The sequence below is a fragment of the Aedes aegypti genome, chromosome 3 (assembly GCF_002204515.2).
Source record: "Aedes aegypti strain LVP_AGWG chromosome 3, AaegL5.0 Primary Assembly, whole genome shotgun sequence".
Classification (NCBI taxonomy): Eukaryota; Metazoa; Arthropoda; class Insecta; order Diptera; family Culicidae; genus Aedes; species Aedes aegypti.
In genome coordinates, this window is record NC_035109.1 from 307468235 (window position 1) to 307490986 (window position 22752).

Consider the following 22752-nt stretch of genomic DNA (forward strand, 5'->3'; position numbering starts at 1 on the left):
ATAAACAAATTAGTTTTTGATAAACATATCAATATATTCAGGAAGCAGCAATCAATCACATTTTATTATTATGCCGTTAGACTATAAAGAGATACAGCGTTACGCGTTACACTAGGCCATCAAGTTCGCACAAGGGAAAGCTCCAAGCGCTAAAAAGCTCTCGCCATCGCGCCTCACTTGGTTTCGTCGAGGTCGTTGTTCCAAAAGCCCACATCTTCGTCGCTTTTCAGCTTTCCGCGGATCGCTTCGCACCGTTCCGAATCGTCTTGCAGCTCCTCCGGGCAAGCCAGCGTGAAATGTCTCCACAGGCAGTAGGAAAAATCGAATCCCTCCGGATTGCATTTTCCCTCCTCGGTGGGGTGCTTTTCATGTTCCTCCTCGGCATGGTCGAAGCATTGTTTGATGAAATCGTCCAACAGTGGAGCTTTCCACTCGGCCACACTGAAGTGCTCCTTCAGTGCTTTGGCAAGGTCTTCGTGCAACAGGTCTCCAGTTTCATCGGCCAGTTCGTGCTTTTTGGCAATGCACTCCACCAGGCAAACGAGATTTTCCCGATTCTTCAGGAGCTCCTCTTCTGTGAAAAATTCGAGATTCAATGAGAACACACTAGTTCAAACCCTGTCCACGGTGTGTCTGAAACCGTTAGCAACGTGAAAATGTCCACCAATTCGGCACCCACCATTCGAAAGATATAGTAGTCGAGCATCTTCTCCGCGAATTTGAAAATATTTCTAAAAGAGTAACGAAAGTTATCGTTGTTTGAATGTTTTGTGCTATTTTTGAACGATAGAGTAAGGTAGGGCAAAAGTGCGACCTTAGTAGAATAACAATGTTTCCAGAAAAAAAAAATAGTTGAGAATAAATTAATACCGTGATTAATTAATTAATATGTCCAAATATTTACCCATTTTAAGGTATAACAGTTAAAATTGTTTGTCTAAAATGAACTTTTACCGGTCCACAGTGGGAAAAAAGATAGCAAACCGACGAAGAATTCTGAATCTTGTTAAAGAAAAGCGTAAACCTTGAGGAAAATAAGTGTATCTTTTGTAAAATTGTCTACGGAATCGAATGGCAGTGGTTCAGATGGCCGCCCGGATTGTTACCCAAATTCCCCATTTATATTAGGTTTTCGATAGGATTTCTCACACTATATACAAGAAAATTGTGTAAGAGCTATTGAAATAACGTTTTTAGGCAATAGGAGTATTGTCGCACCGCCACCAAACCGGATCACGCCAGTAAGACTCGCGACGCGCCTCAACTCGCGCGATTTTGAAATCAGTATTTTAGTGTGGCGCTGCATTCTTATGATTTTTATGAACACAGCGCACTATTCACATATTAGCTGCGACGCACGGGGCCCGAGAAAACAATAATTATAAATAAATGTTGGTCTTGATTTCTACCGGATACATAATATGAGGATGTGATTCCATGAGCTGGGCCTGACCGCATGGATCGCCATTTGATCAGGTGTTTCTTCTGATTCATCATATTATATGCGGGGAAACTGTTTATATACTATTGACATAATGTTTTATAAGTGATAGGAGTCTAAGAAAGTGAGTGCTGGAATTCCTAAATTTACTTTAGGACTTCTCATATAATTTACAGGAACTGTTTAAGAGCCATTAGAATAACATTTTTTAAGCGATAACAGCTTGAGTAAGTGAGTTTAGGAATTGAAACTGACCGCAAGGATTGTTACCATGCTTGTTTCACTCAAATTACACATATTATCAGGGATTTAGTAGGATTTCTCAAGCTATATACTATTTATGAGCTGTTGAAATAACCTTTTCAATACGATAGGAGTCTAAGAAAGTTAACACTGTAATTGAAGCTGAGCGCACAGATCGTTATCATACTCGTTTAAGCAAAATCTCCCATTTAATTAGGCTTTCGATAGGACTTCTTATATTATATGCTGGGAAGCAGATTATGAACGACTGAAATAAAGTTTTCTAAGTGCCAAAAGTATAAAGAAGCGAGTGCCAGAATTGAAACGCCACACGGATCGGTACCATGCTCATTTTACTCAAATTCCACATTTTGTCATTATTTTACATGAAATATCATATTAGGTATATGGTGACGAAACCATTTATGAACTATAAACATAGCGTTCTTCAAGCGATAACATACTCCCTGTGAATTAAAACTGATCGCACGGATTAGTATTGTGTTCATTTACCCAAATTCCTCTTTTATTTTTATAAGGCTTATGATAGGATTTCTCATATTGTAACTGTTTATAAGCTATTGAAATAATGTTTTCTAAGCGATAGGAGTCTAAGAAATTTAGTATTGGAATCGAAACTGACCGCACGGATTGTTATAATGCTCATTTTTCCTGAATTCCCCATTAATTTTCAGGCTTATGGTAGGGCTTCTATTATTATATTTAGGGAAGCCGATTACGATCTATTGAAATAACGTTTCCATAAAGGTAATAGCCTAAAAAAGTGTATGCATGATTTAAAACTAACCGCACAGGTCGGTATCACGCTTATTTCGCCCAAATTTTGATTTAATAATAGTCTGAGAAGTTTGATACATTTCTTTTATACAGTTTTCTTACAGTTATTCCAAGAAAAGTTCCCAAATTTCTCCAGATATTTCGCAAATATCCCTGACAACCAGAATGTACATATAATGAAATCACCTTTTACCTTATGTGAATCATATATGTGCAAAGATTCCGTACAAGATGTCGTCAAAAGGCCTCATGCGTACAAAAGTGGAGGCGATATATGTGCATAATTTATATGATGACAATTGACAAACAATGCGAGTGTACGGATTTAATTACTAATTTACCTGTAACATTATACGATTGAGTTTATGACAACGAAGTTGATTTGACAACTACTACGGATAGATTCTACTTCCTTGGTACGTTTATACGGAACGAAAAAAATGCACTGATGAACTCAGAAAATAGCGTTCTATGCGAGGTAATTCATAAATCAACCGATTTCATTCACCATGATGTGCGGGTGTGATGTAATTCGCACAAGTAAACGACTTTTGACGTAAATTGTTATGCGACTTCTGGTTGTCTGGGATTCCTCCAAAAAATCGCAAAAAAAAATCCTAGAAATGTCCACAGATTCCTGTAGAGATTTTTCTATGATTTGTTTGTAGTTTCACTTCTAGGTGGTTCGGTTATTTTCTTCTTCTAGAATTTCTTCCAGAAACTTTTCAATGTATTCTATCCAATTGATTGCTTAAATAACACAATTCATGAACTCGTGAGTTTTATTCTATCATTGGTTGGAGGGATTTCTCTGTAAACTGCTTTAAAGGTAACAACTTTTGTCATTAAAGTTTTTTTAACAAGTTCAACAAGTTCAACAAGTTCAACATTCAATTTCTCAACAGATGTTTTCAAATATTTCCACTTGAGTTTCTTTAGTAATTACACTTGAAATTCGTCTAAGGATACGTTCAAGGTATTTCCAGGGATGAATTTAAGATGCTTTTAATGAATTCTTTTAAATTTAATCATTTTTTCCTGAGATATAATCAAAATACACCCGATTCTGTTTTTGCACGGGGGATGCGTACCGTGCAAAAAAAGTTTTTAGTTCAAAATTTCAAAACCATGCAAAAAAAAGTAACATCACTTCTCGATGTTTCATGCAAAAATAAGGTTTTGGCGAAAAAAAAAATGTATGGAAACTTTTTTTGCACGGCCGTGTAAAAAAAAATCCGTGCAAAAACAGAATCGGGTGTATGTACAGACGTCTCTCCACATCTCGATATCGAAGGGACCATCGAGATAGGGAAAGATCGAAACAAAGAACATTTATTTAATGAACACTGGATTGAAAATCACTCTAGCAACGGACTGAGAAAATAAATTAACAAACAAACTTCGTTTGGAGTTTCCAAACAGTTCTGAATCACTAAAATCTGATCTAGCAACCTATGATAATTATCATATCGACATACGGAGAGAAAATTGGGAACAAAAAATCAACAGAAACACATCGAGATGTCGAGATAAGGAGGATATCGAGATATGGAGAGAGAAATCGTATGCAGAATAAAAAGAACGAAGCAATCATCGACATAGGGAAAAGATATCGAGATGTAGAACATCGAAATAAGAAGAGTCGACAATTTTCTAAAAAATCTATCAAAGAATATATCAAAAGTTCTTCAAATGATTCTTAAAGAAAAACTCTAAAAATCCTTTAAGAATTTACCACATAACATTGCTCATAATAAAATGCGAAAATCGCCATATCGTGTTTTAAGATAGATTTAGCATTGGACTGTTTTTTTTTTTTTGCTTTGGACATGGTTTTTATGTCACTTTCTCTTTACTAGAAAGAAATCGGAAGAATACCTTCAAATTTTATCATGCTGTCAATGAGTTCAATATCTTTGAGATGGAAGCGTTTAGAAAGTCAACAATTAGGTGAGATTCTTCGGAGGCCTTGTCTCGAGCATTCACCTAAGAATACTGCGAAAACTCATTCAGGTGTTTCTTAAGGAACTTAAAAAAATGCTCCAGAACTCCTCCAAGGATATTTCTTCTAATATATCTTTGGTGCCGTCCACAAATAACGTAACGCTCGAAGGACGGAGGGGGAGATTAAACTCAAGCGTTACAACTCATACAAAATTTTGAATTTTGAAAAAAAAATCCTGTTTGAATATTTTGAGGAATCCTGAGAACAAATACTACACTTTTTCTAAGGAAAATCACAGGTATAATTTCTGTCGGACACCAAACCACTTTTGGGAAACTTTTTCAGAAATCCACAAGAGAACTTCAGGAAGAATTCATAGATTTATTTCTTGAAAAATTCCTGACGGAATTTCTAACCATTGTCAGGAAAAAATTGCGCAGGAATCACCATATAAATACTTGGGATAGTTCATAGAATAATCCGGATGGAAATGCCGAAAACACACTACTTGTAAGGTATTTGTAGAGCAAGTCCTAAGGGCTTTACCCCATTTGGCATAACGCCATTTAACATAATTTGAAGAACACATTGCCAAAAAGAGTTTTTCTCAACTTTGGACTCGATTAATCCAATCCAACTCTAGACAATGGAATTGAATCATTTCAACCGGCGCCTTCCAAGTCACACTTGTAGCTGTGAGTACTAATTTGGCACCTTAGAGTGAGCTCGCTTTAATCAATCTTATAATGCTCTCTGTCTTCCTTTTTTTAGTGATAATACTGCATCTATAATTTTTGACCGTGGCTTGGGTGCCATGATTTTGTCGTAGCTGGAAACGCAGTTATATAAAACCGTCTAGACTAGTCTCTAAATTATATTGATTTTTTATCTACAAAAGCGCAGAAATTGAGCATGAAGAACAGCCAATGTTCTAAAGAAGGAAAACATCAAGAGAGATGTTTTGTCTTAAATTCTACAAAGATTCGTTGATGCAAGTTTAAAAACTCAGCTGGGTAATTCTCCTATTATTGAGCGGATGAAAATATCGACTATTTTTGAACATGACGTAACAACGTGTTCTAAATTGGAGAACAGCGAGCATTTAGGTATTCAATTATTGGCGAATTGCTATTTTGGGAATTTTAGCTTCTTTTAAACATAACATAATAATATTACAGACTCTGGATAAAACCATTGGATGATCTTTGGCAAAAGTTGCTTTGTTTGGTAAACCCATATTTTTTTAATCAATCAGAGAGCAATCATTTTAGAAATATTAATGCTCAAGTCAAATGTTGAGAAATTGAAACTAGAGGCTAAGAGGGACAAAGCAACACCAAATTTTCTGGAAAGATTTTTGGCAGAAGTTTGTTTTAAGTTGGACTCCGAGTTATAGCAACATAATATAACTAAACTTCCTAGAATAGTTCATGTAAAAGTGCATCGATAATCTGAGCAATTTCTGGTGGAAATGATCATGAACAAATCAGTTTGGTGTAAATTGAGGATTTTCAGGGAATATTTCAGGAACAGGTATTTTCGGATACATCCTTGAAGAAGCCTAAGGAATTATTCATTATTCCCAAGATTCATCAGAGGCGATTTCTAACAAAATATGTCGAAGAGTATTTGAATATGTAAAGTAAAAACTGGACGAAATACGAACAAGGAATAGGGTCGTCGTACCAATAGCCACATGTAGAAAAACAAATATTCGTATAAAATCGAAAAATAAAGCCAGCATCTTTATTTCTACATCTTTTGAAACTTGTGCTTTGTGGAAAAAAAAAAATTAAAACTACGAAAACTCATATTTTTGTATTAATTATCGCTTGTGCTACTATAGTAACACATGTGCCTATAGTAGCAGTATTTCTATTTTCTATTCTATAGTAGCACTAGCTTCACAGTGTAGGCAAAATACATATCAAAACCTATTTTCGCTAAACTTTTATATTTTTCCTTTAAAACGTGGATCAAAAGCTTTCGATTGATGTTAAATAGTCCCTAAATCATCAACTAATATATTTAATATAAAATAATTTGTCTTAGTAGTGCTACTATAGGAACCATAGGATTACTATAGGTTCAAGGAAGATTAAATTTTAAGCAAAACTATTTATTTCGATCATTTTTTGAACAAAATCGAGCTGTGTATTAATGGTACTTAGATAAATAGCTCCCGACCTTCATGTCAAAAAACAAAAAAAAGCAACGATTTATAGCAAAATGACCGTAAAAAGACACTAGTGCAACTATAGGGGACTGTGTACTAAAGGAACACCGACCCTAAAAGAAAAATTTCATGTAATTCCTAAACGCATGAAAAAAAATCTTTAAAACACATGCAACACAATTCCCGAGAAGTACCATTTTAAACGAATAGTGAAATGAGAAAATACCTTTAAACTTCTCAGTAGGGCAAAAGTTCGACCTAACCCAATGAACCACGTAGCGTATAAGAATGTGCATCCAAAATCACATATTCGCACGTCAAAAATCAGAATCGCACAAGATGTCAAATTGAGCCTTATCAATGTCAACACAAATTGTATATTGTATGTTGTATAAACTGACAGATCATATATCAATCCAAAAAGCATCATATGAAATCGCAATAGCTTAGCAAAAAATGCCACCCAAACTTGGTATTAGAGATGGTCGGGTTTCACATTTTTCAAACCCGGACCTGACCCAAACCCGAGACAAAAATTAAAAAGCAACCCCGGACCCGACCCGAACCCGAAAAATTTTCGCTGTTCAAATCCGAACCCAACCCGAAACCCGAAAATGTTTTTAATAAAAACACGAATAGAACCCGAGTTCGAAACGATGATAAATTCATCGTTTTTTATGCATAGGGAAGCTTTCAGGTTGTTACTTTGTGAACAATCCCCACCAAACCCGACTAAGCCCGAACCTGACCCGTACCCGATAATTTTTTAGCCTTCAAACCCGACCCGAACCCGAAAAACGATGGGCCTCAAAGAACAATAAAGCAACTGTCGCTGTACATGCAACATGCATTAATACATGCAAAAAACCCCGTCGCAGTCAAGGAACCCTTGGGAGTACAGTGGTAAGGTCCGCCGTCCTAATCAAGAGATCCTGCGTTCGAGGCTTACTGGAAACTTTTTTTTTTAATTTTCATCCAAATTTTGTGGCATCTTATTTCTGGTCGCAGAAAGTCTGAAAAAGTCGTGTCAAGTACGCATATGGCCTCCACTTTAGTAGGTAAATAACCATTTCATGCATTCTATACGATTGAATTGATTCATGTATAATGATGTACAGTGCTGTTCTGAATAATAGCAGCGCATGTCGATTTTCATACAAAATGCTCAACTTTGACATGCTGTAGTTTTGTTCCGTTTCAAGCAATCGAGTTGAAATTTTCTCCACAGAACTACAAATATGCCCAACTTTGTAAACACAAAATTTCAAAAGTTTCTAAGCCCCTGCCGGAAAGTGAGATACTAGGTGAAATTGTTCGAAAAAATAGCAGTTTTAAAAATTTGAATTTCGGCTTGACATTATAGTTTTAAATTGTATATCACTTACCATTGGAACAATCTCCTCCTACTTATCAAACCTACACCTAAACCGAAAATTTTTAAAATATTTGTAGGAGAAAAATTTTAAAATGAAAAACTGCTATTTTTTCGAAAAATTTCACCTAGTGTCTCACTTTTCGGCAGGGACTCAGAAAAAACTAAAATTTTGTAGTTACAAAATTGATCATATTTGTAGTTCTTTGGAGAAAATTTCAGCTCGATTGCTTGAAAGGGAACAAAACTACAGCATGTCAAAGTTGAGCATTTTGTATGAAAATCGACATGCGCTGCTATTATTCAGAACAGCACTGTATAACAAATGTTATACCAACCAAAATGTTGACTGGGAAGTGGTATAATCAAAGTTATCAGAAAAACAATAGCAGTTGAAACAAAATAAATACCATACAGTGAACCTTCAACATATTGGCCATAATTTTGCTGAACAAACTTGTGTCAAAATATGGATACTTTAAGACAGGCAAACTTTATACCAGCCAAACACTTATGTTTGCCAAAAACACACACTAATTTTTCATCAAAAAATTGCACAAAACAGGATTAATTGTAATATACCCAAAATAGCAGTTTTTCGCAAAATTAAGTGAAAATGTAATATTTTTGTGACATTTTTTGCACGATCAGGCAAATCTTGCGAAATTTAAAAATAATATGTGGATTTGAGTCGTAAGTTTATACATGGGTCAAACTGTTAGTTAGAAATCTTAAAAGCAAACTCTTGCCCCACTGAAACTTTTGCTCCACTTTACTCTAAGCTCATCGCTAGAATTCAATTTCTAGAGCCATTTCTTGCGTTTTGAAATGATTTCTAGTAGATTACCAAATATGCCAAAAAATCATTGAGGTATTGCTGGCAATTCGTTGGAGAAGTTCAATGTATTCCCCAGGAACGATTTCTGGAAATAAACCGGAGATGAAACCCAGTAGTGATTATTGCAGAAATTTGTTGAAGAATCAAAAGAAAAACATTCAGAGGAATCTCAGGTGGAATTGCTGGGAAATATTTAAAGCTAACTTATATATTTGAGTTCCATAAAATAATTTTAGTAGATTCCTAACTAAAATAAAAATATTACAGACTTTTCAGATTTTGGATAAAACCATTGGATGGTCTTTGGCAAAAGTTGGATTGTTTGGTAAACCCATTTTTTTTAATCAATCAGAGCGCAATCATTTTAAAAATATTAATGCTCAAGTCAAATGATGAGAAATTGAAACTAGATGCTAATTTCCATGGTGAAAATCAATCTATCCGTCAGGGGGGGGAAAAAGCAACGCCAAATTTACTGGAAAGATATTTGGCAGAAGTTTGTTTAAGGTTGGTTATAACAACATAATATTACAATAAGTTTAACAAGATGCAATTTTGCATAAGAAACGAACTTGCTATCTGACGCAAATTTCAAATATCAGCATCAATATTGTTGAGTTTAAAAATAAGGTAGAATCATATAAATACTTTGGTTGGACTTTTTCTTTTTGTTAGTAACCTACAAGAGCTCAAGAAGGTTACATAAATGACGTATGCATATGAATCTATGAAATTGTGGTTTATCCAACATAACATATTTTCAAAGGTGTTAATGAATCCGAGAAAACAAATGCTTAGACTCTATATCTTTCTTGGGTATAACACAAAACACATATTTATTAATATATGTCAGAGCCAAGTTGCCAAGCATCTATTATAAGGCATGATTCAATATTTTTTGGCTTCCAATTACTCTAAATTTTTGTTCCTCTAGTTGAATATTCTAAACTTCACGACCAAGGTACTCAGTTGCATACATTGTCGATAAAGTGTCAAACGCACAACCATATGTTGTTCATAACAATCTTGAAAATAACAAAGGAGCACAGAGCTGATGCTAGAGAAATCATCTGATAATGCGGTAATTATTCATATCAGCTATACATGAAACATGAGGTAGCCCATAACTTAATGAATTTAAAATTGTAGAAGAAAAAATGAAAAACTACTTTTTATGAATGTGTTTTACAAACTCAATACAAATCTGTTTCGATAATTAGTGTTGCAGTGCTCAATTGCATGTAGTGAAAACTATTTTAGACGCTTGATTTTTTTAGAATGGTCTTAAACTTTAAAGTAGTCTTGTTTTGTTTTCTATTGGAACTATCTAAAAAAAATCTTAAAATGTATCTTTTGCTTTCCGCGTTAAAATTCCGCGGACATTTTGATATGAAAATTGTGTCCATTGATATAGTACCAAGTGAAACTTAATCGAAACAATGGCCAATGTACAAAACATTGCAACTTTTGATTCTGTCGGCCAAATAATTTCAAACTCTCTGAGAAGATACCTCATATATCATATCTTATGAATGCTTAAGGTGACGATGAATCGAAGCCAAACTTCAAATTTTCAAGAGCACGGATCTGGAGAACCAAACATCCGTTTAAGCTAAAAACTTAATCGATTGGTCTCTAGCTGGTGGTGACCAATCGATTAGGTTTTCAGCTCAAACGGGTGTTTGGTTCTCCAGATCCGTGCTTTTGAAAATTTGAAGTTTGGCTTCGATTCATCTTCACCCTAATGCAAACAATATAGTTACTTGGTTTACAAATCGATAACACAGCGGAAAACTTTTTTGTCTCAAGCACCAAAATACCGCTATTTACAAGGCTTGCTGAATCCATTACCGTTTTCAAAAATATCATGCACTTCTACTTGTTTTTAATTATGAATCGTGGTTTACGGCCAACCAGCCGAGTGGAAGTTTAACAACTACCGAAAAGCTAAACATTACATATAATTTGCAATTGGATTAGATGGACAAATTGATGTGAAGATTTGCGAAAAAGTTACACGTCTTCTCAGTGAGAATCGAACTCACGACTCCCCGATCTCTAGTTGGGGCGCGTTAACCACTACGCCATGAGAGGACTCATGAACGCAGAAGTTAACCTGAATTCGATTTCAGCTCAATAATCACGTGGTCCTCTTTCGCAAAGTGCACCTCTTTCGGAAGAATTAGATGCCCATCCAAACACAACGCTTTCTATATATATCCAATGCCTAGCCCGAGAGCGCATTGTTTTTTAGGTATAGGAATAGCACACTACACTAGCCAGCAACTGCGCTGGCTGAGGTTTCTATTGTGTGGGCTTCCAATGGGTCGCGACGTTCTCAAACGACCGGTTACGGAACATGAGTCCGTTGCTCGATAAATACTTGTTTTTAATTATGAATCGTGGTTTACGGCCAACCAGCCGAGTGGAAGTTTAACAACTACCGAAAAGCTAAACATTACATATAATTTGCAATTGGATTAGATGGACAAATTGAAGTGAAGATTTGCGAAAAAGTTACACGTCTTCTCAGTGAGAATCGAACTCACGACTCCCCGATCTCTAGTTGGGGCGCGTTAACCACTACGCCATGAGAGGACTCATGAACGCAGAAGTTAACCTGAATTCGATTTCAGCTCAATAATCACGTGGTCCTCTTTCGCAAAGTGCACCTCTTTCGGAAGAATTAGATGCCCATCCAAACACAACGCTTTCTATATATATCCAATGCCTAGCCCGAGAGCGCATTGTTTTTTAGGTATAGGAATAGCACACTACACTAGCCAGCAACTGCGCTGGCTGAGGTTTCTATTGTGTGGGCTTCCAATGGGTCGCGACGTTCTCAAACGACCGGTTACGGAACATGAGTCCGTTGCTCGATAAATACTTGTTTTTAATTATGAATCGTGGTTTACGGCCAACCAGCCGAGTGGAAGTTTAACAACTACCGAAAAGCTAAACATTACATATAATTTGCAATTGGATTAGATGGACAAATTGATGTGAAGATTTGCGAAAAAGTTACACGTCTTCTCAGTGAGAATCGAACTCACGACTCCCCGATCTCTAGTTGGGGCGCGTTAACCACTACGCCATGAGGATGCACTTCTAGTTTTTTAGATATTGACTGTTGAAAATGCCAAATTTGCCTATTTCAGCCAACTTGCACGCAAGTTCACTTGCTTGTATGAGAATTTATTTACTTGTTTGCCACAGAATTAAAACTTCATGTGTATAACAATACATATCAACAAAGTTTATAATACTTTCGATGGTCAAAAGTTAGTGGATCAAAAAAGTATTGTATTTTGCCATATAAGAGAAACGAAGAATTTTGCATGGAGACTGTTGTCATGTTGAAAAAATCGATTGAATGCAAATTTAAACTTGCAATTTCAACTAAATTATATCTAAATTTAATTTTAAGTCCTATTTTGCGTGGATTAGATCATAAAAAAGGTTGATGAATTATACTTGAAATTTCATGTGAACATCAATGAAACCAGTATTTTATATCATTTAAAAAACCTGTATCTAAAAATTGTGACGAGAAGGAATATTTCTGAGAACGACACCAAATTCAGAAACACACAAAAATGTCATTTTTGTTACGGTGTGTAATGATGCACTGTTAGGAAATATTTAATGATATAATATTCCTTCAAAATCACCCAAAAACTTCAAATCACGATAATCTTTGTTCCCCCGTTAAAATATTATCAAATTCACATAGTTTTTTGTTAAAAACTATTTCAGACACACCGTAGCATTGACACGGAACCTACCGGACATCTCGTTCAACCCCAACTCTTCAGCGCAAGTCCTTCTCACGGCAACCACTTTCTCATGGTTGATGGAATCCTCGAATCCATCGTTACAACAACGAACCGAAGGACTACGGCGGAAACGGTGGAAAACCGGCACAAATGCCTGGCTGGTACCGATGGCCACTGTAGCTACTATTGCTACTAGAATAAGTTTGTTCATTTTAAGATACTTCCTAGAAAACTAACTCAATGATTTTTCACTCTGTGTGCTTTTATAGTGGGGGAATCGTTCGTTTGAGATCCACCTTAGAAGATATCAATCAGAGGAAATTCTTAAATTACACTACGGCAGATAATCGGTGAGCAATTGTTGTCACAATGCATCGTTTACAGTGCAATTATACTGACCGTACTCAGAGCCGTTGATTGGAGCTCGATGCATAAGAAAAGCGTATGACAATTACGTTTGCATGCGAAACCGGAAGAAATCTAACACCAGTACCTAAAAAATCTATATAGGTACGCCTGAACTTTATTTTGTAAAAAAAAAAATGTTTTGTGTGTTTTAGATTACCACAACAAATTTCATATGATTAGCTGTGAATAGCTATGACCTGCTTCCGAAGTCACACGCGCTGATTCAGCCACGATGTTGGTTTTATTCAATTGCCAAGTAGCGCCCAAATTGGATGGAGTGTTTCAAGCATGTTTAACATTTAGAATCAGCAAACTTGAAATCGCAACTGCATCGACGCACCAAAATACTATCGGAAATAAGTTGGAAACACATTTGAAAGTCCCAAAAAGGCTGGATAAATCTTATACACAATTTGATGGTACTAAGTGGTACGCATATCTTTGGCCTTAATAAATTATAAGACGAACTTTAAATGTGTAATGATTTCTACTCTCAAAAATTATCGAGCTGCTTCATTTTGCGGCAAATGTCATCGAAGTTTATGTTTGTTGTAACACATCATTTTGGTTGGATCATGTTTTCTTCATGTTTGAACAGTGTCTGTGATGCAAGTAGTCCGGTGCTGAATGTTTTCCATCTGAACTTGAAAAAGTAAAATTTTTATTCATCGAAAGCCAGATCCTTATTTGATATCTTTGTTCCACTTCAGCAGTGTTTTTATTAAGCTACAGTACCAGATTTGGCCACAATATGCGTCATACTAAAGCGCCTCTTATTGCAAAGTTTCATAAAATTCGGTCGAGAAAACCCCCCATGCCAAAATGAATTATGGAAGTGCCTAAGTAGCTCTTCACCCTATTAGTTTGTTATCACTTAAGAAAATATAAAGGACTTTACAAAACAATTTAAATTAAAGCTTTTCGCATAATTTGTGCTATCATTCTGAGCTTATGAAGTACTCTGTAAAATAGCTCAATCCAAAACCTTAACCACAGTCAATTTGTCAAACAGTGTGATACTAAAAAATATTAAAAACCCTCACAACATTGACCAAGTTTAGCACAACCCGTTAATCTGGTCTAGTCCTCGCAATTTCTCTTTTGCCCAAAACCACTTCGCACTAATCCGGCCATAAAAATAAAATTTTGTTTATTTGATTTTGTGATTTGAGCTACTCCGGATCGGCAATCAACAACAAAACGAAGATCTATCACGCATCGTTCGATAACCTTTCTCCGGCTAAAACTTGCCCTCAAGTCAACGGCATGGAAGGAACCGGTTGGAAGTAAACAGCGGGACCCCTGCAAGAACACCGTTCATTAGCCATACGCCCCAACGCACCGAGAATAATCCCGCTGTTAAAGGCATCACGCTGCTTCCGATGTTCCCGAAGTCAGTCCCATCATTGTAATTATCGTGGGTAGATAAGCGCGACACAAATCTTCTCTGTGCCACCCTTCCATGTCGTTTGCAAACAGATAAAACTTTCGATTAATCTACTCAGCAGTGAATATGGAATTATCGTCAGTCACAAAAGCTTCATAGCTCTTGTTACTCAAGAGTGACTCTGAAACTTCTCAGCACTCTAAGATGCGCGAGAAAAGTAAGAGCGCTAACTAAGAATGCTTCACAAAATATCACCTGCTGGGACACACTTATCCACGCGTTCAAGTCAAACGATTCGCTCGAACACACTCTTCTTAGCAATTCTCGACAAACATTACTGTGAATATTTTGAAAGCTGCTACAAAAATTATATGGTAGGATCTGCGAAAAGAATTGAAAACAATGATTTTGAAAATAATATATTTAAATTGGACCCCAAGCCTTTTTGAAAATTGAAAAATCCTCTAAAGCCGATTCCAGCACTTGCAGAGTAATAAGGGGGTCAGATAGCCGTAGAGCTAAACGCACAGCTATTCAGCGAGACCAACCAGGGGGCTTGAGTTCGAATCCCATCGTTCGAGGATCTTTTCGACATGGAAATTTTGTCGATTTCTCAAGGCATGAAATATCTTCAAAAGTTTCAATAAAAACAACCGTTCGATTTTGGCAACATGAATGTTTGTAGAATGTTGCCAAAATCGAACAAGCACTGTATGTTCAAGACACTCACTGCCTTTCTACGTTCTATGTTCTATGTAAACCTTATGTACTGCATGATAAATATGCGTAGAACGGCAGCTCAGTCGCTATAAATTCTGAAACGATGATTTTTGCTAAACGCTCAACTCGTCTGCCTTTTATACTTGTAACAATTGTCACGACTTTGTGGGCTTCGTAGCCGTGCGGTTAGTGTCACCAAGGCATTTAGCCGCATCGTGCTAAGAAGTGTGGGTTCGATTCCCGCCGCTGGCCGAAAAACTTTTCGTGAGGAATGTTTTCTGGCTGTGCCACTGGGCGTTGCATGCTAGTACGTTGTCTAGTGTGGTGCTTCCTTCAAAGGGCTTAATAGCCCACTGGTAGCATTAACGTGTAGTGTCTTTTATTTGACTTCTAAACAAGCAAGATTTTTTTTAAATCAATCGCTGTAAGGATTCGAAAAGCAGAAGAAAAAAATAAAATCAATCTTCAATATTCAAGACTCTCTCAATATTTCAGGTATGGATATGAAAAATATGTGAAAGCGTGGAGATGCATTATTAAAATTGGTTGTCTTTTAGAGAAAAAGATAAAATATAATGTTAGATCTGGTTATTGTTTATGTTTTCAAAACTCCAGATTTCGCCTTACAAAAACCTGTCTATATACACATAAACACGATTCTGTCAGCAAATTTTCCAAATTTTTTTTTGTCTTACTTCATAACTTTAAGATGAATCTAAATATTCAATCAAAACTCTAGCTAAGGCCTGTACTCGAAAAAAAAAATTGCAACATTTTTATATGTGTGTAACTTTTTTTGCCCGTGGGTAAAAATTGGTGAAAATATGGGTATAACTAGATTGGAGTGTATTGTTTACATGTGCAAAATTTCACAACAATGGGTACAATGATTATTGAGATGGCATCGAAACGAGTAGAAAATCGCCGCAGAATTTTGTGCGTCGTCATGGAAAATCCGACTGCGAGCATGAGATGGATCGGAAGACAACTGGGAATCACCCATACAACTGTCTCTCGGGTGGTAAAATATTTGAAGGAGAACCGGGCGACCGAGTGGTGGGCTGGAAGTGGAAGAGACTCTAGGACAGCTGACCCTGCGAAGGGGCGTGTTGGATTATTTCAAGCGTAATCCAAACCTTTCGATTCACGACGCGGCTCTGAAGGCCTAGTGTTCCACCTGGTTCGTTCAGCAAATCATGAAACGAGCTGGACTTCGTGTATTAAAGGTCCGGAAAGCACCGAACCAGCATGATCAACAAAACACGGCGACCAAAGCCCGCGCAAGGAAGTTGCATTTAGAGGATTCTACCCCATTACCCCGAATCCCATTACCCCGAATGCCATTAACCCGAACGCCATTACCCCGAATTCCAAAACCCCGAACGACCCATCACCCCGAATGACATTACCCCGAATTTCAAAATCATTGGGAAATGTCATCAATATCATCATGTGAAGATAATTGTGAATTCGGGGAAATACCATTCGGGGTGATGGAATTCGGGGTAATGGTGCATTCGGGATAATGGAATTCGGGGTGATGGGATTCGGGGAAATGACATTCGGGGTAATGGGGTAGAATCATTTAGAGTGGTTAACGAAACCGAAATGTGTGGTTATGGATGACGAAACCTACATCAAGGCAGACGCAAAACAGATACCGGGGCTGAAATTCTTCGTTGCCAAATCACGGTTAGATGTTCCGGAAGCCATAAGGAAGAAAAAATTGACAAATTTGCCAAAAACTACTTGCTCTGGCATGCCATATGCCACTACGGTAAACTGAGTAAACCGTACATTACAATGGGTACCATAAACAGCGAAATTTACCGCACCGAGTGCCTCCAGAAGCGTCTGTTGCCCTTCCTGCGGTATCACGGAGGCGAAACATTATTTTGGCCGGATCTGGTATAATGCCATTACACGCGATCGACGTTGGATTGGTACAGAGACAATAACGTTGTTTTTGTACCAAAAACCGCCAACCAACCAAATTCACCAGAAATTCGGCAGCACCCTCTCAGTTTTCAATAAATATTTCTGGATGTGTAGAATTTTATTAAGTAAGCCATTCATACTAAGTTTTTCCAAAACTCATCTGGTTTATCTTTTGGAACGGGTCAAACTTTTTGTACCCGATTTTGTATTTTTTTTTAATAAGGTAATCGAAAAATGACAGCTTGTACAAAAAAGTGTTGTATGAACTAATTTACAATGACGTCACGCTGCTTCTTCCACCAGGAAGAAAACCTTTTACCGCGGGCCGTGTTTACAAAAAATGAACGATTTCGTTGTGCATTCATCCACTTTATGTTCATCCGGTGAACATTCGTTGTCCGGATGTTGGTCCGGATGTCATTTAAAGTAAACATTGCCCGCATTTAGAGCAGAAAAGAAAAAGTAAGTCGAGGATAAAAGAAGACCGTGTATAATTCCATGGATGACTTGTAAATAATTGTCAAAAATTTTTGAATAAAGATAGTAAAACAAATTTCGGTCCCAAATGCACCGCAGAAATTGATTCAAAAAATTTAAAGTAAATTTTAAAAAATGATCATTTATAATTTTGATGAAACTTTGTCTCAAGATATGTAATTATGTTTACTACAAACCGTCCATACATCGCAAGATGGTTCTTACAAAAACTTTTTCTTGCCTTAAATAAAATTGTGTCATTTCATAGCGTGTCATTTTCAAAACACACTAAACAAGTGAAGTTCACTTTTCCAAGAATTCAATGAAACTCAATAAGCAAGGCAATTTGGTATAACCAGTATACTTTGAATTTAAAATAAATAACCATTATTTAATTGAAAGATTTTTTTTCAAGATTGTGTTAACTACAAACCTAAGGAACAAAGTTTTTCTGACAAGAACTTTTGCTTGTCTTAAATAAAAACTTTTAAGCGTGCGATTTTCAAACAAAACTAAATAAGTGAAAGTCACAATCACCTCAGAACTCAATGAAGCTTAATAAGCGAGTCAATATTGTCTAATTAGTTTACTGTAAATTATCGAGACTTCCATATAAAAAGGGCTAATAACGCGTTTCTCGTCACATTATATTCGGAGCTGGCAACATATCTTAGAATACAAAAAAAAGATATGAGACCTTATCGAAAATATTGTTCCTTTATTGTATTGTCTATTTAGTACCAATGAAAAATGTGATAACATGTGAGAGAAACAACATGATAATTCATTTCTCAAATATCGGAATCGGTTCGATATCGATAATGTTATTTCCGATATATCACCGATACCGATATTGATGAGATATAGTAAAATGAAATATGAAAAATCCTGTTTTTTCTCTTATATTTTATCACGTTTTGCCTCGGTACTAGAAATACCAATAAAGGAATAACATTTCCTATAAGATCTTCTATCCATTTTTTGTATTGTAACTCCGAATATAATGTGGCAAAAAACGCGTCATGAGCCCTTTTTGATATGGAATTCTCGATAATTTCTAACAAGAATTTTTGAAACCGTTTCTTGGATGATTCATAAACCTTTTTCACAGTCAGAGTGTGGTGTGAGCGAGGTTTTTTCACTCCTGTTGTACAAAATACAACTGTGCGACTACTGAAGTGTCAACTTGCTGGATTTTATAACATGATTTCTGTAGCAACATCAACACCAGATTTTTGAAAGAACTGAAATGACACAAGGAGCTCATTACCAAATTTTCGGTAAGACTTACCGCAATTCCAGAGAAAACACATTGTAGCAATTTTTAGCAAAGTAAATTGACTGACGAAATTATTACTGAAGAAAAGTTTTTTCACACTCTAAAATAAATTTCGACTGGAACTTCTGAGTTTTTTTAAAGAAATTATTGGAAGACCAAATGACGAAAATTGTGCAGAAACCGATTTTTTTCGGAAATACTAAGTGCATTTGTTTGTTGGAACTTTTGGTGAAATCCTTTATGAGAATCTACCCCATTACCCCAAATGCCATCTCCCAGAATGCCACTACCCCGAATGTACCAATACTCGGAATTCTATTACCCCGAATGCTGTTTCCCCGAACATACAATTGCCTTGAATGACCTTGCCTCGGTTTGCCACATTAAAATTTGTATTCTTTAATTGAAATATCTGTATTTCTGCATCCTGCAGCAAAATATTTCCTCCAGCAGCAAAATATCTGTATTTTTAATCTGTATCCTAAAAATTGATATAATCAAGGAGAATTTCGGGAAGAAATGAATTCCTGGAGGAACTCCGGAGGGGTTCCAGGAGGAAGAGACTCTTGAGAAATTCCCAGAGGAAGCCTGAAGGATTTCTCGGCAGATCTAGGACAATTCTCGGAGTAACTCCAGAAGAGGAGACTTCGGAGTATTTCTGAAGAATTATTGGAGGCACTCTGAAGAATTGCTAGAGAAACAATGGCGGAAATTTGAAGAAATTACCTATGGAGCTCCAAAAGGAACTACCGGAGGAACTCCAAAGAAAATCTGTGGAACTCTGAAGAAATTCTTTTAGGATCTCCAAAAAAAATCTTGAGGGAACTCCAAAGGATTTGCTGGAGGAACTGCTGAATTTTTTTTTTTGAGAAACTCAGGAGAAATTCCTGAAGGAAATATGGAGGACATCCCGGAGGAAATCTGCAGAAATTTCTAGAACATATTCAAAGGAATTCCTGGAGGAACTTCTGAAGGAATTCCAAGGAATTTCTGGAGGAACTCCGAAGAATTCCTGCAGGATCTATGGAGGAAATCCGAATGAGCGATCGGTGGGGCTCTGAAGGGATACCCGGCGAAACTTTTGATATAATTCCTGGAGGAACTTTTAGAGGAACACCGAAAGAATTCCTGGAAAAACTCCGAAAGTATTCGTGGAAAATCTTGGAGGAATTGCGAATGAATTATTGGAGGAGTTCTCAGAAGAGCTTGTAGGAACTCTGGAGGAATTCCCGCCAGAGCTCTAGAGGATTTCCCAGAGGAAGTCTGGAAGTCTGGAAGAACTGTAACTCCGTAGGAATTGCTGGAGGAACTCTGAAAATATTCTTGGAAGTGCCCGAAGCAACTCTGAAGGAATTCCCGGAGGACTCTTAAGGATGATTTTCTGGAGGAACTCCAAAGAAATTGCTGAAAGAAGTTCGGATGAATTGCTGGATTAATTGCGGAGGAATTCATGGGGGAAAACCGGGAAAAATCATGGTGGAACTCTGGAGAAATTCCTGAAATTCACAAAGATTCCCGGTTGAGCTCTGGAGGAACTTTGGAGGAAATGCTAGACAAAAACCAGAATAATTGCTGAAAGAACTCCCGAGGAATTTCTGGAGCAGCTCAGGAGAATTACCGGATTCCCGGAGGAACTTTGAAGGAGTTTTCAGAGGAACTCTGAAGGAATTTGGAAGGAGTTCCAAGAGAAACGCTGTACAAAATCCTAAGGAAACTCCAAAGGACTTCCTGGAGGAGCTCTGGAGCAATTCTTGGAGAAACTCTGGAGGCGTTCCTGGAGAAACTCCAGATGCGTTACCGAAAGAACTTCGGAGGCGTTTCTGGAAGAACTCCGAGGAACTCCGGAGAAAATCCTGGAGGATATTCGAAAGAATTCCCGATGGATCTCCGGAAGAACTTTACAGGATTTACTGAATGAAATCCAGAGCAACCATTTGAGGAACTCTAGAGAAATTTCTGGAAGAACTCAGTAAGAATTCCTTGTTGAAATTCAGAAGGTTCCAAGGAATTGCTAGATAAAATCCAGAGGAATTGTTGGAGGAAATCAGGAAGAATTTCTGGAAGATCTTAAGAAGAATCATAGAGGAACTCCGGAGGAATTGCACGAGGAAGTCTAGAGAAATTTTCTGAGGAAATCTAGAGGTAATTCCCGAAGAAACCCGAAGGAATTGCTGTAAGAAATCGCTGCAAAAATTTATGGAAGCAATCCGCGGAGGACTTCCTGGTGGAAGTCCCATGAGAAAATCCCGAAGGAAAACTCCCGAGAAATATCTGGAGAAATTCTTTAGAGAAATTCCTGAAGGATATCCCCGGAATAACTCATGAAGCAAATTCCTGGTGGAATTCCTGGAGAGAATCCCAAAGAATTTTTGTGGAAATCCCATGAAAAAATCCAGAAAGAAATGAGCCATTCCTGGAGGAATTTCTGGAGAAAATCCCGGTGCAAAACTTCATGGGCGAATTCCCTGGATAAATTCCTAAAGAAGATCCCCGGAGGAATTCCTCGTAGAAATCTTAAGTGGAATTTCTGGATAAATTCTCTGGAGTAAAACCACGAAAGAATTTTCGGACAAAATCGCTAGAGGAATTCGTGGAGGAAATCCCCGGAAGAGTTTCTGGGGGAAATTCTCGGAGATGTTTCTGGTCTCGAGTATCATTGATTGCTGAATAAAAGACTAGCTGAACTGTGGAGAGTGATTTGCTCGTTTTCCGAAAGAGTTCCTGGATGAAATTACGTGGAAACCCCGAATAAATTCTCTGAACAAATCACGTTAATCGTTGAATAACGTGAACAGCCCTGATGGAGAAGGAAATGCTGACTTCCTGATAGAGTTTTTGATGGTTGTATATTAAATCCGGCCCTGAAAACAAATATACAAAAACCTTGCCTTATAGAGTTTTAGAGAATTGATAGAACTTTTAATTTTACAACCGAGAGTAAATATATTGAACACAAAATAGATTGCTAGCCGAGATTTTAAACCAATCAATCTAACTACGCTTAATTCATAACTGATGGCTGATGATATGGCTTATCAGCACTTCAAGATGTGCGACAAAGGTAAAAACGCCAACTAAGAACACTTCACCCAATACCACCACACTTATCCGCGCGATCAAGTCAAACGATTCGCTTGAAACGTACTCTTCTTAACAACTCTCGACAAACAGCGTGCAATCGACATCTCGAGGGTGTGGAGTTGTTCTGCAAAAACGAGGAGCATAGCCCAGTGAAAATAGTAGGGGCTCAAACAAAAAAAATTGGCAAAAATTTTCTATTCTGAGTAATATGAGAATACTCTAAACAATTAAGATTTCCAAAAAATAACTAAACTCGAGAAAACAGAATGGTCAAACTTGAACTTGAAAATGTGGGTTGAAAAGCTTTACCAGTCATACGTATGACTGCAAGCATAAAACATATAACGAAGCGTATCATTCCAGTGGCCATTAAACCAGCACTAATCTTGGCTCCAGCAATCAGCAAAACGTCTAACTGTTGATTGGTTCTTCAAGCCTCTTCTGATCTTCTGTTTTGCTTTTGCACAGTCAATTCTTTCTACACCGAAGCAGATCGTATCTCAACGTCCCGGAAACACACACGCCAGCATACGCACCTTTCACTCTATTACCCATCTTGAAGCCGCCCACTGACTGATGGTGCAATAATGTATTCAAGCGACATCCCGCTGCAGGCTCTTAGGATCATCCATCCCAAAAGATCCCCTGTAGGTAATTGGGTTTATGGAGTGAAAATCCAGCAACAAAAAAAAGTGAACCCCCGGTCAGTTCCGAGAACCAATCACACCTCTCGCTTCCCATTCGCGTGGATGCTAAACGGCTCCAACGACGCGACGATGACGATGCTGATCAGCTGTTTGCAAACCAGTTAACCGGATCGGCGGCCAGCCATCAGGTCCAGGTGAAATTGGGCACCTATAAAAATGACAAGCA

General features: G+C 37.3%; 1 protein-coding gene across 2 annotated transcripts; it reads right to left on the reverse strand.

Annotated features, from left to right (window-relative positions):
* Positions 1-9: 9 nt before the first annotated feature.
* LOC5567431 lies at positions 10-12833 on the reverse strand. 2 transcript variants are annotated; one of them, XM_021852297.1, is made up of 2 exons: positions 12599-12833; positions 10-571 (listed from the first exon to the last, which is right to left on the reverse strand). In XM_021852297.1, the coding sequence occupies exons 1-2, from the start codon at positions 12798-12800 to the stop codon at positions 174-176; spliced, it is 600 nt and encodes a 199-aa protein (XP_021707989.1). In that variant the 5' UTR covers positions 12801-12833; the 3' UTR covers positions 10-173. The 2 variants fall into 2 exon arrangements, with proteins under 2 accessions (XP_021707989.1, XP_021707988.1); XM_021852296.1 differs by having other exon boundaries at positions 14-574; positions 12599-12832.
* Between the last annotated feature and the right edge of the window lie 9919 nt (positions 12834-22752).

Bases quoted from the DNA above. Each gene is read 5' to 3' on its own strand.
- LOC5567431 (XM_021852296.1), bottom strand. From the start codon at position 12,800: ATGAACAAACTTATTCTAGTAGCAATAGTAGCTACAGTGGCCATCGGT. The intron at 575-12,598 runs GTAGGTTCCGTG...AATTTTTCACAG, and splicing joins GGGGTTGAACGAGATGTCCG to AAGAGGAGCTCCTGAAGAAT.